Source organism: Canis aureus, chromosome 19, assembly GCF_053574225.1.
Source record: "Canis aureus isolate CA01 chromosome 19, VMU_Caureus_v.1.0, whole genome shotgun sequence".
In the NCBI taxonomy this organism is placed as follows: Eukaryota; Metazoa; Chordata; class Mammalia; order Carnivora; family Canidae; genus Canis; species Canis aureus.
The window spans coordinates 51,060,461-51,078,627 of NC_135629.1; the positions used below are offsets into that span (position 1 = coordinate 51,060,461).

At 58.5% G+C, this 18,167-nt stretch overlaps 1 protein-coding gene across 1 annotated transcript; it reads left to right on the forward strand.

The window, feature by feature from the left end:
- The first annotated feature begins 101 nt into the window (after positions 1–101).
- On the forward strand, positions 102–16,471 carry ZNF653 (zinc finger protein 653). Its single transcript, XM_077859850.1, has 9 exons — positions 102–416; positions 6,720–6,763; positions 8,887–9,102; positions 12,893–13,510; positions 13,670–13,850; positions 13,952–14,063; positions 15,103–15,217; positions 15,781–15,880; positions 16,050–16,471. The coding sequence occupies exons 1-9, from the start codon at positions 118–120 to the stop codon at positions 16,225–16,227; spliced, it is 1,863 nt and encodes a 620-aa protein (XP_077715976.1). The 5' UTR covers positions 102–117; the 3' UTR covers positions 16,228–16,471.
- The last annotated feature ends 1,696 nt before the right edge of the window (positions 16,472–18,167 follow it).

Genomic DNA, 18,167 nt, shown 5'->3' on the forward strand with positions numbered 1-18,167 from the left:
TCTTGGCGCCGTGGGGCAGTGAAAGTCCGTGAGAAATTTCCCGTCGGCGCGGAAGATGCGCGCCACTTCCGGCCGGGCTCCTAACAACGGGGGAGGTTGGTAACCAGGGAGGGGGGGATGGCGGAGCGGGTGCCGGAGCCCGAGGCGGAGGCGGAGGCTGAGGCGGGCGCAGGCGGGGAGGCGGCGGCCGAGGAGGGCGCGGCGGGCCGCAAGGCGCGGGGTCGGCCGCGGCTCACGGAGTCCGACCGAGCCCGGCGGCGGCTCGAGTCCCGGAAGAAGTACGACGTGCGGCGTGTGTACCTGGGCGAGGCGCACGGGCCCTGGGTGGACCTGCGGCGCCGCAGCGGCTGGAGCGACGCCAAGCTCGCAGCCTATCTCATCTCGCTGGAGCGCGGCCAGCGTAGCGGCCGCCACGGGTGAGGGGGCCCGGCCCGAGGGAGGGAGGGAGCGAGAGAGGGAGGAGACGCCCCCATTCCCCGCCGAGCCTGGCCCCGCCCCCTCGGCCCCCGGCCCCGCCCCCGGCACCTGTGAGCCCCGCCCAGTGGCCGGGCTGCTGGCCTGGGTCTCCTACCGCGGGTCCTGGGACGCGCCTGGCTCGCGGCCCCGCCTCCCGTCTTTCCGGCTGCCCAATCCTGGGATGCGCCCAGCCTCTCGACCCGCCTCCTGGCGCTTGGCCCCGCCCGCTAGAGTCCTGGCTGCCCAATCCTAGTACGGGCCCCACCTCCAAGCATTCTAACTGCCCAGTCCCTGGAGGAGCGTCCCCGCCTCCTGAGACCTTGATGCCCCTTATAAATTGCTGGTCCTTGGGATCTCAAATGCCTCATCCTCTAAAACCCAACAGTGTAGCCTGGGGCTGTGACTGGACACACTGGGCCACCCAGCCCTGTCCTATGAGGTCCTGGCACTCCTGGGGCTGTGTGTGGCCCCATTCCCACAGCCGTCCATCCCAGACATAGGAAGATTCCTCGCAATCCAGATCTCATTCCCTTAAAGCTCTTGGCTCCTGGGGAGCACCTTAGCCCATGGAGACCCAGGAAGCCCCAAGTTACCTGCTCAGGTAGAGGACAGAGGCCTTTGCAAGAGTCTCAGTCTTGAGAGTGAGGAGTGTGGATGGAATTTTTCCCTCCGTGCCTAACAGGTTGGTGTGATGATTAAATGAGTTAAAATACAGCAAAAAGGCTTAGAACATGGTTGGCACATAGTGAGCACACCAGGTATTCGTTGATATGATGATATTTGTTCCCTGTCACAAGCTCTGCTGCGACAGAATCCTTGCTGTGCCCTGGTTTTTATTTGCACACATTGGAATGTTTCTCTGTGAGGAGATTCTGAGGGTCAAGAATCAACCAGATCTGTCTGAATTGCACCCACTGCCTCCCTGGGGTGTCAGGCTGGCTTATATGCCTGAGAATGTAGCAGGAAATGCTGAGCATTTAAAAAAAAAAAAAAAACTCAAGTTAGTGCTCCATTATTAGAGTTTCTTTCTTTCTTTTTCTTAGAAAGAGAGAGCACACAAGCATGGGGAGGGAGAGAGGAAAGGAGCAGAGTGAGAAGGAGAGAGAAATCTCAAGCAAGCTCCACACCTGGCTCAGCATGGAGCTCAATCTCACAACCCTGAGCTCATGAGCTGAGCTGAAATGAAGAGTCCCACACTTGACCAGCTGAGCCCCCCTGGCACCCACCATTATTGGAGTTTCTGATCCAGTTAATCTGGGTAGAATTGCAGACCTTGTGTTTTTTTTTTTTTTGCAAAACTTCCAGGGAGACATTATGTGCAGCTGGAGTTGAGACCCACTGGCCAGAGGGAGCCCCTGGAGGTCCCTAAGCTGAAAGTGGTACTTGCAGAAGCTTGGTTTGTGTAGTCCTGCAGGACTGGGGCCAGGACACTGAGACAACCCAGGCAGTGCATGGCAAAAACAGGGCCCCAGACATATGGGTGGTGGAGAAAATAACTAACCTGAGTGAGGGGTCTCCTGTGAGAAATGGATATGACCAGAGATGGGGGGGGGTCTCTTATTTCAACTCTTCATTTATTTGTAACTGTCTTGTATGCAGAAGGATTTCAGGTCAACAGAAGACAGAAATGGAAAGAGGGAGGAGGGGCACCTGGGTGGCTCAGTAGGTTAAGTTTCTGCCTTTGGCTCAGGTCCTGGGATTGAGCCCCACGTTGCATCGCATTGGGCTCCCTGCTCAGCGGGGAGTCTGCTTCTCCCTCTCCTTCTGCCTCTCCCCACTGCTCATGCTCTCTCTCTCAAATAAATAAATAAAATCTTAAAAGGAAAAAAAAAGAGAAGGGGAAAAAAGGGATGCAGTGGGCCAGGATTGATGCTACTGGATTGAGGCATAAATCACAGGGGACATAACAGGCTTATAGGGGACATGACAAGGGCACTCTTGTTGCATGGTGAGTTAAAAACCTGACCAGAGGAGTTCAAAAGACATGAGGACATGGGAATGGAGATGGGCCATGAATCTGCCTCAGAGCCATCCTAGCAGCTGGTGGAAAAAGGGAAACCGGTCAATAGTGGAGTCTTCAGTGTCCACTTGTTTAAGGAACGCTTTGCAGCACCTCCTCTGTGCCAGGCCCTGGTATTTATGCTGAAAATGCAGCAATGAACAACAAAAAAATCACTGCCCTATGGAGCTGCCATTTTAAAGGGCAGAAGACAGAGACTTGTCCACTGTGCAAAGGCTTGTATACTGTATTATCATATATTTACTACTATTTCCTATAATAAATTATGTAGTATGTGAGAGATCGATAGGAGCTACATAAAGAAAAAAGTGAAATAGGGAAAAAGGAGTCATAAGGATGTGCTAGAGGTTTAAGTAGGGTGTTGAGTGGGCCACAGCGAGAGGATAGCATTTGGGGTAAAGACCTGAAGGAGGCCGGGGAAAGCCATGCAGATATCTGGGGGAAGAGTGTTTGAGGAAGAAGGAAAGGCAAGCACAAAGGCCCTGAGGCAGGACCCAGCCTGGTTGCATACATGGGGCAGCAAGGAGACCCGTGTGGCTGGAGCACAATAAGAGGATGAAGAGTGGGAAAAGGTGAGGACAGGAAGGTGACACGGCCTTGTGGACTGCATGGAGGACTCTGGTTTTTCCTCCCAGTGAAGCGGTAAGGCCTGATAGGATTTCTTTTTTGGCAGGGGGGTTCTTTAAGCACAGAATTTTTGACAGAGAGGTCCCATACCTGGCTTATATTTTAACAGAAGCATCCTCCAGGGTGTGTGTGGCCGGAGGATTGGATGAAACCCGAAACAAGGTTGGCTAAGAGTTGGCAGTCTTTAAGGCTGGTGATGGGCTCAAAGAGGTCCACTCTTCTTCTAACTTTGTATGTGTTTGAATTTTCTTTTTATATCTTAAAATGTTAACAAGAAAATCAAAAGTATCACACAGACGCCTGTGCTGAAGCTATGGGAGGGGAGGGCCGGAGCTCCAGACCAGGAAGGAGGTGACTGCCCTGGTCTGGGTGAGTGCTGACATGACAGGGCCGACCTGGGCCCAGGTGCAGCCATGCAGAAGTGGACAGAGTGGTTGAAATTAGGGCCAACAGGGTTTGCTGATGGGAGAGCACCCCCAGGTATGGACCTGAGCACCCGGAAAGTTGCAGGTGCTGTTAAAACTGAGAAGAGACAGGTCAGGGAGCAATATGACAGCTCACGTTTGAGACGTCTTCAACACCCCTAATGTTGGGCAGGGGTAGTGGTGGTGGTGGTGGTGCTATGTGGTCAGGAGAGGGCCAGGCAGGAGTTCTGGATTTGGGGGTCACCAAGCCAGTGATGGTATGGTGATGGAGGTTGCCAAGGGGGCACAGGTAGACACACAGGTCTGAGCCCAGGGCTCATGCTCTGTGCTTAGAGAAGCCAGGGGGAGGGAGATGCAGCAGTCATGAGGCTGGTGGAGAACCTGCCAGGGCAGTGTCCTGGAGGCCAAGGAAAGGATCTGCCATCAAATACTGCTGAGCTGAACACTGCTGAGCCAAGCGCTTGACTCCAGGGGCTCAAGGGAGGTAGAGGAGACAGGAAGACTGAGCAGGCATATAGACAACTCAGAGGCAGGCAGAGGAATGGGCGGAAGTTGGTAGGGAAGCCCTGGCTCAAGAGCATTTAAATCCAGGCTAGAACACACAGCAACTCCACTTCCCAGATGAAGACACTGAGGCTCAAAGGCGACAAGACCTGCTTAAGGTCACACAGCTGGTCAATAGCAGAGAGGAGACTTGAACTCAGATCTGACTGGCACCCAGGCCTGTCCCCACTGCTAAGCGGTGTTCCCAGCATCCCAGTCCTGGCCAGGCTGTGAGTGCATGGAGGTGGCCATGGGCATATGGACTTGGGTTTGGGTGAGGATCTGGGCAGCCAGCCTGCCCCCTTGGAGGGGAGGGGAGAGCCATGGGAGGGGATGGAGGCATCTGGAATGAGTGAGGGCGGGTAGGGACCTGGACAAGGGCAGAGGGGCAGAGGAACCCAGAGGAGCTGTCCTGGGACCAGATGTGGGGTTTGGGGGCTGAGAATTATTATCAGGCTGGACAGAGCTCAGGTGGGGTAGATGGTGAAGCTAACAGGAGACCTTGGACTGCCTGTCAGGATGACTTGTGGTGAGAGCATGGTCTGGGCCGTAGCAGGGAGGCTAGCGTTCCAGGGCCAGGCTCTGTGATAACATTGATAATTAGAATGATCATCTCTACCACTTGCTAAGTGGCTACTAAGTGCCAGGGGCTGCACCAAGCTTCTTTCAATGCCCATAACCTCATGCCAGTCCCACAAGGAAGGTATGGTTATGATACCATGCTACTGATAGGGAAACTGAGGCATGGTCACCCAGGGTCTCAGGGCCTCCTGCTGCAACATAGGAAAGGAAGGATGGGGGTGCCTGGCTGGCTCAGTCAGAAGAGCATGCGACTTCATCTTGGGGTCATGAATGAGCCCTACGTTGGGTGCGGAGATTACTTCTTTTTTTCGTAAGATTTATTTATATATTTTACAGAAACAAACGCATATGGAAGCAGGGGGAAAGGCAGAGGGAGAGGAGAGAGAACTTCAAGCAGACTCCCCACTGAGCACAGTCTCTTCCCTCTCATGCCCTCTGCCAACTCAAGGCTTGATCTCATGACTGAGACCAGAGCCAAAATCAAGAGTCTGATGCCTACCCAACTGAGCCACCCAGTACTCTGGGTATAGAGAGTATTTAAATAAATTAATTAAAAATAAATAAATAAAAGAAAGAATGAAGAAGCCTCCAGAACTGGTGGGCAGACCCAGAAGCATGGTGTCAGGAAGGCAGAGGGAGGCCCCTAGCGAGTCCAGGAGAGGTTGCCCTCAGCACGTGTAGAGCCGGTGCTGGGCCACAGCCAAGTGGCTTATAGGGGTCAGGATCCCATTTGGCAGTTCCAGTGGCCATCCAGGTGTGGGAGGCCTTGGGCAGCCCCCAGTGTTTGGGTCCGGCTTCGCCCTGGGCTCCCTGAGGCCTTGGTCACTGGGGCACACAGTCCGGGTGTTGGGCTCCAGCCAAAGCAGGGAAGGGCCCAGAGGCAGGTGGGCATGATGGCCCTGGGCACGGGGGCCTGAGCTGGCTGCAGGGGTAGCTATGGGCTGGGGCCCACATAGAACAGGCAGTTAGGGGATCCCTGGGTGGCGCAGTGGTTTAGCACCTGCCTTTGGCCCAGGGCGCGATCCTCGAGACCCGGGATCGAATCCCACATCGGGCTCCTGGTGCATGGAGCCTGCTTCTCCCTCTGCCTATGTCTCTGCCTCTCTCTCTCTCTGTATGACTATCATAAGTAAATAAAATTAAAAAAAAAAAAAAAAAAAGAACAGGCAGCTAGGGGCTGGGGCAGGGTCCCTAGCAGGGCCATCCCCTCAGGGCTCTCAGCCAGCCTGGGGTGGGGCAGCGCAGGTTTTGAGGCTGACTCCACAAATATCCTATTGCCGTGTAACAAATGACCACAGACTTAGTGGCTTAAAACCACACAAATTATCTCACATTTCTCTGGATCAGGAGTCTAGCATGTTTTAGCTGGATCCTCTGCTCAGGATTCCCAGGGCTGAAATCAGGGTTTCAGCTGGCCGCATCTTCATCCTGAGGCTCGCCTAGGGAAAGAGCTGCTTCCAGACCCCCTAAAGGTGTTGGTAGAATTTGGTCCCACCTGGGCTGGACAGCTGAGGTCCCCGCAGCCTTGAGGCTGTCCACCGGGATTGCTGTCAGCTCCCAGAGACCGTTCTCAGGGCCCCGCCCCTCAGGCCTCTCATATCCTCAGCCTCCAGGCCAACTGCATTAGGGCCCCTTTAAGAGCTCCCCTGATTAGGTCAGGCCCACCTTGAAAAAGCTCCCCCCCTGATTCATTTCATTCCAAGTCACCTAGCCACGGGACCGGTATCCCACCATATTCTCAGGCTGCCCCACTCATGGAGAGAGGGTTATAGAGGGCGGGGGGCCCCGGGGCTAGGAATCATTCTGTACTTTTCTGAGTTCTCCAGTCCCTGGCTACGGGCCCCTGGGCAGGTAGGCTCTCTCCTCAGCCTCACTTTCCTACTTGGTGAAAAGGGTGGTGATGACCAACTGCGGTCCGAGGGCTTGTGTCAGGGGAGGTGAGAGTCAAGCAAAGACCCCCGGGGGAACAGAAAAGCAGCTCCAGTTTGGCCTGGGAGCAGGGTGCTGTCATTAGCTCAGCATCAGCCAGGTCCTGTGTTCACTCCCCCTGCCTCTCTCTCTTACAGGAAGCCTTGGGAGCAGGTCCCAAAAAAACCAAAGCGGAAGAAAAGTAAGTGGGGCCACAGCCAGCAGGGACGGGAGGGGCGTTGGGAGTACGTGGCTCACTCATTCTCAGGCACCATTTGTGGAGGGCCTGCGAGGCCAGTGCTGTGCAGACCAGGACAGACCCAGGCCTGCCCTCACAGAGCCCATGGCCTCTGCGGAAGACAGGTCAGGCCCAGCAGGGCCGTGCCGGGGAAGTAGGGGCACTGGGGGCCCAGGGCAGGGGACTGACCCAGCTGTGCGGGGCAGGAAGGGGTCCAGAACCTGTGCTGTGCCCAGTGTGGCTGCCCCTACCACCCCTGTCTCACACCTAAAAGGCCAAGTCACCACCCCACGCTGCACAGCTGGAGAGTGGCAAGGCCAGGCCCCAAACCCAGTGTCACCTGAGCAGTCCCCTTATCCCTCCACGGTCTCACCTGGTGCATGGGACTCACCCAGGGAAGAACTGGACAGGGCAGAGGGAACAATTTCTGTCAGGGTCTAAAGAGCATGTCATGTGCCAGGCTGAGGGGAGCTGGGCGTGAGCAGTCGAAGTGGAGACCTGGAGCATGTCCCTCCCACCCCCTCGGCCATGACCTCTGACCCCTGGCGCCCTGGATCTCGGCCCTTGTCCAGCAGGGTGAGGGCCAGCGATCCGGGAACAGCCATCTGGTGGCAGTGAGTCCCACCCCTGCTCACAGTTGTCAGAGGCAAGGGCCAAGCTAAATGTGACCTCCGAGTCCCAGAGGGGTGAGGAGGGAGATAAGGAGGCGAGTGCCAGACTGGAGGGGCGGCTAGGGATGGCGCCCATGGTTGTCCCTATTGTCCCCATGTTTGTTACTGGGCTGGAGGCCCCAGACAACATCCTCAGGCCCAAGGACCCTTCTGGGCGCCCTCCTCATCTCCCAGCCTGGAAGATCAGGAGGACAGTTTCCTCCCCCTTGGCTACAGGACCAGCGTCATTAGACATATCACAGGCTCCATTTCCTGGGCGCTCAGAGTGTGCCCAGCCTTGTTCCATGCCCTGTCCATGTCTTCACTCCCTCCTCTCTGGCAACCCTCAAGGAGCAGGGACTGTTATTCTCCCCTGGCCCAGAAGAGGCAGCTGAGGTTCAGAGAAGTCAAGTCACTTGCCTGAAGCCACCCAGCTACAAAGTGGCAGTCAGGATTTGGATCCCACGGCCTGGCTCCACTGGGCTCACATCCTCAAAGCATTTACTCTTCCAGCAAACATTCACTGAGCACCCACTATGTGCCAGGCCCTGTGTCGGCACTGGGGCTACAAGAGGAGCAAGAGATGAGTGTCCCTGCCCTTGGAGGGCTGGCATTCTAGCAGGAAAGACAGAAACACGGACACAGATAACCACAGATCGTGTCTCGGTGCTACCTTTAGAAAAAAGACAGCAAGTCAGGTGGGCTAGAAGGACAGTGGGGAGGGGGTGGCCGACTGAGGGGAAGATGTGAGTGAAGGGGGCAGGGCAAGGCAGTCATCTGGAAGAAGTCACAGTCTGAGTAAAGGCCCTGAGGCAGGATCATACCCTGCTTATTCCAGGAACAGGGAGGAGGCCATGAGGCTGGAATGAAGTGATCAGGGAAAGGGGCAGGAGGTGATGGAGCAGAACATGAAGGGCCTGGTGGATCTGGGAGGGTACTTTTGGCTTTTACCCCAGCCAGGTGGGAGCTCTGGTGGATTCTGGGCAGAGGAGGGCCATGGCCTGGCTCAAGTGTCTGCAGCGGTGCCCTCCATCTACCGCAGGCAGAATAGACTAGTGGGACAAACAGGGAAGCAGAGAGACCGGGGCAGAGGGACTCATCTGGTCCAGGCCAGGGACGCTGTGCAGATGATCTTATTAGCAGGAACCTAATAACCACTTTGCCCCTAGCATGTGCCAGGCTCCGTAGTTGATGTGGTTTCACTTATTCAGCGAGGACAGTCGGGCCCGTCTGTGTTATCACCAGGGTGTATCTCACCTCTCAGAGCCTGTTTCTTGATTTGTAAACTGAGGCCGGGCCTGGACAGGGTGCACGAGGGTTCTCAACCCCCCACCCCCCACCCAGGAGCCATAAGGCCGGGGTAGGAGTGTTCTGGGACCCTGGGTGGGGCAAGGGCGAGCACTACCCCTGACTCTGGGCTGTGCCCCGTGTGTGTAGGGAGGCGACGCAACGTGAACTGCCTGAAGAACGTGGTGATCTGGTACGAGGACCACAAGCACCGCTGCCCATACGAGCCACACCTGGCCGAGCTGGACCCCACCTTTGGCCTGTACACCACAGCTGTGTGGCAGTGCGAAGCTGGCCACCGCTACTTCCAGGACCTGCACTCACCCCTGAAGCCACTCAGTGATTCAGACCCCGACAGTGACAAAGGTGGGCCTGAGGGGTGAGGGCTCCTCCTGGGGTGGGTCGCCCTGGACTCCCTGTCCTCAGGGGTGGTGGGGCTTGTCACAGCAAGGAGACTGGCACGGGCGCTGGCCTCAGAGGCGGTGTCCAGACCCAGCAGGCTGGGCTGCAATCTTCCAAGTCCTTATGGAGCTGGGGGGGCGGGGGTGGCATTTCCCAGAGGGACAGCTGGGAGAAGCTGGGAGAGCTTGGCGCACTTATGTCCCAGGCCGCACACAGGCAGGACTGGGTTGGGGGATTTGGGAAACCTGGCTCGGGCTGGAGGCAGGGGTGGGTGCTCTCCTGACTTCCTCCTCCTCCTCTGTTTTCTCTGGCCCTTTCTCTTTCAGTGCTGGGCTTTCTCCCAGCTTCATCCTTTTCCCCTCTCTGCCCTGGTCTCCTCCTTCCTCCCCACTCTCCCGCTCTTGAGCTCTCTCTCATCCCCCCTCCCTCTCTCCCTCATCTCTTCTGTTTGATCCTCTCCCTTCTGTATCCTGCCTTCCCCCTGCTGCCAGCCTCTCCCTGTCTCCCCCCATCTGTCTCTCCCCACACTGTCCCTGCCCCTCTTCTATCGGCCCAGGTGGCCCCGGTGGGGGAGCAGAGGGGACGCTGTGGGTGGCAAGGGGCTGCCTGCCTGCCTGCCGGCCGGCCTCACAACCTCAGCTGTGAGAAGGAGCATGGGGCCTACTGCCAGGTGCCCTGCCAGGGCTGAGGGTGAGGTCAGTCGCCAGGGCTGAGCCCGTGCTGGCAGGAATCTCAGAGCAGGTGGCGTCCCAGCTGGCTGAGGGGAAACCGTGGGCGAGAGGTGTTCCAGGTGGGCCCCCTGGCCAACGGCTGCCCCGTGTGAGTCAGCCAGACCCCAACCTGCGGCTGGCCAACCCCTCAGCTGGCCGTTCTCTCCTCACTCTGGTCCCACCCCAAACTACCCTGAGTGCTCCCTACAACTCTTCGTTAGCCCCACTTGGCAGTCGAGGAAACCAAGGCCTGGGACTAAGGTGGCTGACCCCTCTGGTGATGGGTTTGCTGGAACGGGGAAGGCACGTGGAGGAGCCCCCTTGCATTGCGCCGCCACCCAAAGTTGACACCACTGGCTGCCCCATGTGGCTCTCGGGAGTGAATGCTGGGCGGAGCAGGGGTGGGGGGTAGGGGGGAGGGACTGTGTCCCTGTCCCAGCCCTGTGCCCTCAGCAGCACCCTTAGCTCTCTGCCTGGGGTGGCCTTGCTGCTTCTCACTCTGGCGGAGCCTGTGAGAGGCCAGGGGTTGTGCAGCCATTTCTGTGGTTAATGTTATGATCAACAAGCAGGAAGTGCTGTCTGGCCTTCACATCTAGACACTACAGTTGGGGATGCAGGCGCACACCCTGGCCATGCCCCAAACTCACTAGGTGACTGCCGGCTGCTTCAAGGTGGAGGCAGGGGGCTCAACCCACCCTGCAGATTACAGGATGTTACAAGGAAAGGCCGATCCCCCTACCCCACCCCTGCTGCCATCCCAGGGCTGAGTCAGGGTTGGGGCATTGTGATGAGAATAATAATAGAAACACTGACAGGGTGCTTCCTCAGAGCCTGGTACTGTCCTAGGCCCTTATATTTACTCATTACCCAAAACACCCCTGGGAGGAGGTGCCAAGTTATCCCCAGGCCCAGAGAGGTCACATCAGGCCCCCACATGCACACAGCTGAAGGGATGGACACCAAGATCCTGGCTCTGGAGGCTGTGTGCATCATGTGGCCTTCTGGGAGTGTAGGACACATGATCCCCAGACAATGTGCCCCGATTCTGTCACAAGTGTGTCACTGGAGGGTCATTTCTTGATTTTCCTGTCACCCTGTTTTCTCCCCATGTGCAGGCTTTAGCACAAAACATCTGGGTGAAATGTTGGCGGTCTTGACCTGCATCACAACGTCGGTCTGAGATACATTCATTTTTACAACTGTGTGCCTGTGCCTGTACGCAGGGCCCCCCATCCTTGCAGAGCTTATGATCCAGAGGGAAAGCAGAGAGCAAACAAGATGAAAAATTAAAATCTAGAGTACAGTGGAAGATGGTATTTGGGGGGGAAATAAAGGAGAGAAAAGATTTCTATTTGAGACAAGGTGGTCCTGCCTGAATAAATACCATTTTAGGAAAGGGTCCGATGGAGGTGAGGGAGGGAGCCCCTGCAGGTGTCTGAGAGAAGAGTGTTCAGGCAGAGCAAACAGCAAATGCAAAGACCCTGAGGCAGGAACCTAAATACATGGGCGTACTGCCAACGGGTTTGCTGACAGACTGAAGGGGATGTGAGAGAAAGAGAAGTTAGGGGCAGCCCTAGGCTTTGAAAGCCTGAGCAACTGCAAGGACAGAGCCGCCATCATCCCCTGAGATGGGGATGTCTGGGAAGGGTGTGGGCTTTTTCTAAGAGAAGATTCAGAACCCAGAATTGCTAAGCAGACTCTGAGGTGCCTATGAGACCCCCTCCCTGAGGGCAGCAGAGGAGGCAGTGGGATGTTAGAGTCCCCAGCCCCACATGGCATCCAGGCAGGGACTGTCCACAGGGAGGCATCAGAGGATGGGTGGTGGCAGTATGATAAAGATCAGTATTCCATCTTTGTCCAAGGTTCCTGGCTCAGAGCTCCTAAAACCCTTGGAGTCTCCCACGTGATGGAAATGTTTTTCATTGTCCATAATGAACCCCTCTCATAAGGAACACACCTGAGGCGATGCCAATGTGGTGACTCAGGCAGGGTCCCCGAGATAGCTTTAGGAGGGGGGCTGGTCACCAGAAAGACCAGACACATGACTGGAACTGGGGAATCTCAGCCCCACCCCTGACCCCCGGGGAGCACATGGGCTGGAGACTGGGTTATAAAAACTCTTGAACAACAAGGTCCAGGGAGCTTGTGGGTTGGTGAACACCTCGGGGTGCTAGGAGGGTGGCGCGTCTGGAGAGGGCATGACAACTCCTGCCCCAGCCCCCACACCTTGCCCTGTGCCTCTCTTCCATCTGACTATTGCTGAGTAGGCATCTTTTGTGATAAAACTAGCCATAAGTAAAGCACTTTCCCGAGTTCTGTGAGTCCATCCTAGTAAATTAGCCAACCTGAAGAGGGTGTTGTAGAAACCCACAATTTATAGCCAGAATTACAATGGCCTGGGTCTTTTTTTTTTTTTTAAGATTTTATTTATTTACGAGAGACACACAGAGAGAGGCAGAGACATAGGCAGGGGGAGAAGCAGGCTCCCTGTGAGGAGCCTGATGTGGGACTCGATCCCAGGACCCCAGAATCACAACCTGAGCCAAAGTCTATCACTCAGCCAGTGTGTCCCAGTGGCCTGGGTTGTATGACTGGGTGTCTGAAGCAGGGGCAGGCAGTCTTGTGGGACCTGAGCCCCTAATCCGTGGCATCTGACACTCCCTCCAGATAGAGAGTGTCAGATCCGAATTAAATTGTCGGACACCTAGCTGGTGTCAAGAATGAGGGCAGCATTTAACACCATCATGCTGGCTGAGACCCTGGGGTGGGTGGAGCACTGTGAAGAGCCCTGACTAGAACCTTCCAGACCTGTAAGAACCAGCGAGGCTAAGAAAGAGCCACCAGGGAGGGGCCAGAAAACCAGAATTCAGGTCTGGAGGCTGAGAGAAGAGAGTATCTCTGAGGAGCAGGGTGGTCAGGGGACAAGGAAGGCTGAGAAATGACCAGTGTTTGTGGTACTGAGGGGGTTACCATGCCCAGCCCTTAGTGATACTGTTGCCACCACTGTTGCTTTTGTGACTGTCCCCTTCTCTTTGTCATCACAGTGGGCAATGGCCTGGCGGCCGGCAGCTCTGACTCTTCCAGCTCTGGCTCCGGCTCTGACTCCGAGGAGCCCCCCGAGGGCCAGCCGGCCAAGGTGGCAGCGGCAGCAGCAGCGGCGGCAGTTACCCCCACCAGCCCGGCAGGCAGCAGCGGGCTCATCACTCAGGAGGGCATGCACATCCCCTTCGATGTCCACCATGTGGAGAGCCTGGCTGAGCAGGGCACCCCGCTGTGCCCCAACCCTGCAGGCAGCGGGCCTGAAGCCCTGGAGACAGTGGTGTGCGTGCCAGTGCCTGTGCAAGTGGGCCCGGGCCCCGGCACCCTCTTTGAGAACATGCCCCAGGAGGCTCTGGGCGAGGTGGTAGCCAGCTGTCCCATGCCAGGCATGGTCCCTGGCTCGCAGGTGATCATCATCGCAGGCCCTGGCTACGATGCCCTCACAGCTGAGGGCATCCACCTCAACGTGGCAGCTGGCAGCAGTGCCCCTGCCGGGGGCCTGGGTGATGAGGTGCCCTGTGCCATGATGGAGGGTGTAGCAGCCTACACCCAGACGGAGCCCGAGGGCAGCCAGCCCAGCACCATGGACCCTGCCGCCATGGCAGGCATCGAGACCAAGAAAGGTCTGGGGGCCACGCTGGTCCAGGGGGGCTGCCGTAATTTCTGGCAGGGGAAGGGTTGGGGCCTGGGAGGAGGAGGGAGAGCGGAGGGATGGCCCTGGACCCAGTTCCTCGACCCCACAAGTTCCCCCACGGACACCCGCCCTGTGTCCACCCCCGTAGAGAAGGAGGACCTGTACATGCTTAAGAAGGAAGAGAAGGAGGAGCCCGTGGCCCCAGAGCTTGCAGAGCTGGCAGCGACAGTGCCTGAGAGCGCAGAGCCTGAAGCAGAGGTGGATGGGGAGGAGCTGGACGGCAGTGACATGTCAGCCATCATCTACGAGATCCCTAAGGAGCCGGAGAAGTGGGTGCCTGGGCAGCTGGGGGCTGGGACGAGGAGCGCCACATGGGCACATAACCTGCCTGGTGGGAGAGCCCTGATGCCATGGGCCCCTTCCCCTCCAGGAGGCGGCGGAGCAAGCGGACTCGGGTGATGGACGCCGATGGCCTGCTAGAGATGTTCCACTGCCCCTACGAGGGCTGCAGCCAGGTGTACGTGGCCCTCAGCAGTTTCCAGGTGAGGCCACCACCCAAGCAGGCTGAGCAGGGCCTGCTTCTGTTTTCCGCTGCCTGTGTGCTGGCATCTGGGCAGTGTGGCTCACGGAGCACCCCACTTGGTCCTCCCAGGTGCCACTGGCTTGCCTCCCACATGCCCACTTCTCAATAGCTTCTCACTGACCCTGCCTCGGCCACAGGGCACCAGGCATCACCTCACCACTTCCCCTTCCGGCTCTCCGGTACACTTGCCTTCTCAACTGGCCTGAACTCATCCTGCTTTGGCCGAGGCCACCTTCTTGGCTCCGGATGCCTCGTCTCCAGGCTCAGCTCAGGAGGCCCCCTCCACCAGGAAGCCCACCCTAGTCCCCCAGAGCTGGTGGGGCTGGCGAGCCCCCGGTCACTGCACCACCAGGACATACCTATAGTTTGTCCTCTGGAGCCTGGACGGATGCCCCAAGGGCAGACAGGCTCCCGTCACATTCCCACTTGTGGTGGGAGACGGCACCAGTAGGCCTTTGAATATGCTGAGTTTCATTTTCATTAAGCACGTGTTGAGCACCTACAGGGTACCAGGCCTAGTGCTGGGCGCTGAAGCTATGGGTTTGCTGGTGAGTTAAAGAATAAAAGAGCAAAGGAATGACTGACAGGGGGTGCCTGTTCCAGACATTGGGAACAGTGTAGCTCTGTGGCAAAGCCTGCTGTGGGACTCCCGGCCCTGGAATCCAGGGCCTGCCCCTGCCCACCTGTAGGACATGGGCCACAACCTAACCCTCTAGAGCCTCCTCCCCCATCCATAAGCTGGGCAAATAGCAGGGCCCCACCACATGGTTATGACAAGGCCCAGGCCCTGGCTATAGTAGGTGCACACCGAAACTGCAGTGCCCCTGGGCCCTTGCTCAGAACTGGGAGTCCCTCCCAAGGGCAAGGGCCCCTCTTCCCTCCTCCAGAGAGGCTGCCCCCAGCCTGCTTCCCAGCTACCCTTCTCTGTCCCCACACTGGAGAGTCCTGGAGGTGGGCCCAAGCACCCACAGCCCCACTCCTGCCCCTCTTGCCTACAGAACCACGTCAATCTTGTGCATCGGAAGGGGAAGACCAAAGTGTGTCCACACCCTGGCTGCGGCAAGAAGTTCTATTTATCCAACCACCTGCGGCGGCACATGATCATCCATTCAGGTCAGGCCCAGGACGGGGCTGGCAGCACAGGGCGTAGGGCCATGGGCGTCGGATCTAGGGCCGGAGCAGGCTGGCTGAAACCCCAGCGAGCACTGGGTTCCCAGGCTTAGGACTGACCCCCGCCCGCTTGGGAGTGCCACCCAGGGCATGGGCGGCTGACTCAGTGGGTAGCTGTGCTGCCTGCGTCCAGCGGGAGGGGACGGCTTCAGATTTTTCAAGAGGCGGGAACTTTGAATTTTTACATGAAATCGCCCCGAGGTTCATACATTGGGGTCATATTCAGACCCACTTTGGCCTGACGGCTTGCTCTGCGTGCCTCCCATGGAGTCGACCTCCCATTCCAGCTCCGCCCCGACGCCCTCCTGGACAGCCTCTGAGCCCCACATGGGGCCGTCGGTATTAACCGCCCTCGTTATCAGAGTCGAGGCTTCCAGGGCTCCCGGGGCTGCCTGCGTCCAGAGGTTCGGGAGACCGCTGGGGACACCCGGGTTCGGCCGCGCCGCGGCGACGTCCCGCAGCCTCCGCCCCCGACGGCGGCGTGCTCAGCCCCGCATCTCCCCCAGGTGTCCGTGAATTCACCTGCGAAACCTGCGGCAAGTCCTTCAAGAGGAAGAACCACCTGGAGGTACACCGGCGCACGCACACCGGCGAGACGCCCCTGCAGTGAGTGACGAGGGGTGACAGGGAGGGGGTCTGGGCCTGGGCGGGCAGAGGGCCGGTCCACCCCTCGGGCTCTGGGGTGCGTCGGGTCCTCGGAGCTTGGGCCCCGCCCCCAATGCGGCCCCACCCCAGGCTGACCCCGCCCCCGGTGTCGCCCGCCGGCTCCCGGCAGGTGCGAGATCTGTGGCTACCAGTGCCGACAGCGCGCGTCGCTCAACTGGCACATGAAGAAGCACACGGCGGAGGTGCAGTACAACTTCACGTGCGAGCGCTGCGGGAAGCGCTTCGAGAAGCTGGACAGCGTCAAGTTCCACACGCTCAAAAGCCACCCGGACCACAAGCCAGCCTGACCCATCCAACCACTGACCACCCCTATTTATTCGTCCGCTCGGACACCACGCCCGGGCTGGCCGGGGCCCGGACAGCCGCGGGGGCCTCCCGGACCGCGGGCCGGAAGGAGGCGCCCCTGCCCAGCCCCAGGGCTGGGCCCCCGGGGCTGGTCCCCCCCCAACCCCGCCCTATTTCTGGAGGTGGCGCCTGGGGCTGCTAGAACTGTGTCAAGAGAGCAGAGTGAGATTAAAGAGCGAGAAAGGAGACGCCCTTCCCCTAGGCCTGGATGATTTGGGGGGCCGGGCCCCTCTTTGTCTCCATCCTGGTCCCTTCCTGAGAAGGCCGAGACAGGCGATGATGCCCCTACCTGTGAACAATGCCCTTTCCTGACAGCCTCTGCTATGCTTCAGCTATCCGGGCCTGGTAGCTCTGAACACTGTCACAGGCCCAGGAGCAGGAGGTTGGGAGCCCGGGAGGCCACTGGACATCTCCCAAGACTCAGGATCCTGATGCCCACTCCTAGGTCCTTCACGGAACATACATTCTCCACCCTCAGAGAGCTCAGGGACCAGTTGGGGAGATGTTCAGTAGACCCCCGAGGAAGACCTCTGCAGCCGTGACAAGTGCTGTGCAGGAAATAGAGTGATGTGTTAGTTTCTGGCTGTTTAAATCGGTGGTCAGGGAGGTCCTCTTTGAAATGGTGGCATTTGAGCATAGACCAGAATGACAAGGAGGTTCCGTCCCTGAAGAAAGCTGGAGGAGGCAAATCCCAGGCCGAAGGAACAGCCAGTGCCAAAACCCCGAGGTAGAACGGCTCGGCGTGTTCCTGGAACAGGAAGCCGAGGTGGGGGAGGGGGGAGTTGGCAGCGACGGGGCGGCTGCCCTGGCCCCATTTCCCGGAGGAGGATGCTGAGGTCGCCGCCGCCTCCTGCTGGCCGCCCGCAAGAGAGGCGGGGAGCGATACGAGCCCGGCGGCCGCCAGGTGGCGCGCAAGCTGCGTGGGCCCTGGTGGCCGCAGCCACGTGACCCGGGGGACCGCAGCCGCGAGCTCGGGCACGTGCCCGAGGGAGCCCTGTGGCGCCACGCGCAGATTGGCCCCTTGGCTCCTCACCAGCTCGTGGGGGCGGGGCCGCAGCTAGGCTTTATTTTACACTTTGGACCAGGGGTTATCCAAAGCAGGGACGGGAGTGTCGGCGAGGATGAGCAAGTCCGGCCACTGGGGCCACCCACGCGAGCTCCCTAAGTCCCCCAGGGCTGAGTCCCCTTCGCTATCCCCGCACATCCAGAGCCAGCAGTTTCCATGGAAACCGCAGTCGGGTCTGCGCGCCCCGGAGGAGCGCCCCTCCCGGCACAGGCACAATTTGCAATCCGGGAGGAACACCGGGTGGGGAACAAGTCATCGCTCGGGGTCTCTAGGTTCGACAGCCAGGTCGCCCGGGCAGAACCAAGAGGGGCCACCCGGGGACCTGCAACGCCACCGCCCAGATTGCGCGGGCCAATGTGATTGGCCTGTTTTCTCCTTTGGCGTGTCAGTGCTCTCTGCTGCGCGCTCTCTCATTGGCTCAATCTCGAGGGCATCCTCCCGCAATTGGTTCTCTCGAGGGCAGTCCCTGATTGGTCCAATTAGGCTCTCCTCGCTGGGTTTGATGGCATTCTCGCTACAGTCTGGAACCTAAAAGGGCGTGCAGGGACGAGGATAGGGTGGAGGCTGCGACTCCCAGATAAGGGGTCCCGTGCTACCGAGCCCGCAGAGTCCTCGGCCAGACCGTCGGGCCGCTGTCTGTGGTGCTGAAGTCTCAGTCGAAGGCGACCCTGCCCTAGTAAGAACGCTTCCTCCCGCCTGACAGCCGTCCCGACGACGTAAACGTGCCCTTGAGCCGGCGCACCAAAGGAGGCTGCGCCAACCGCTACCTCCTAAGAGAGAAGCCAGGTTCCCCCTAGCTGAGAAGAAGTACGACTC

Bases quoted from the DNA above. Each gene is read 5' to 3' on its own strand.
- ZNF653 (XM_077859850.1), top strand. From the start codon at position 118: ATGGCGGAGCGGGTGCCGGAGCCCGAGGCGGAGGCGGAGGCTGAGGCG. The intron at 9,103-12,892 runs GTGGGCCTGAGG...TTGTCATCACAG, and splicing joins AGACCCCGACAGTGACAAAG to TGGGCAATGGCCTGGCGGCC. The intron at 13,851-13,951 runs GTGGGTGCCTGG...CTTCCCCTCCAG, and splicing joins ATCCCTAAGGAGCCGGAGAA to GAGGCGGCGGAGCAAGCGGA.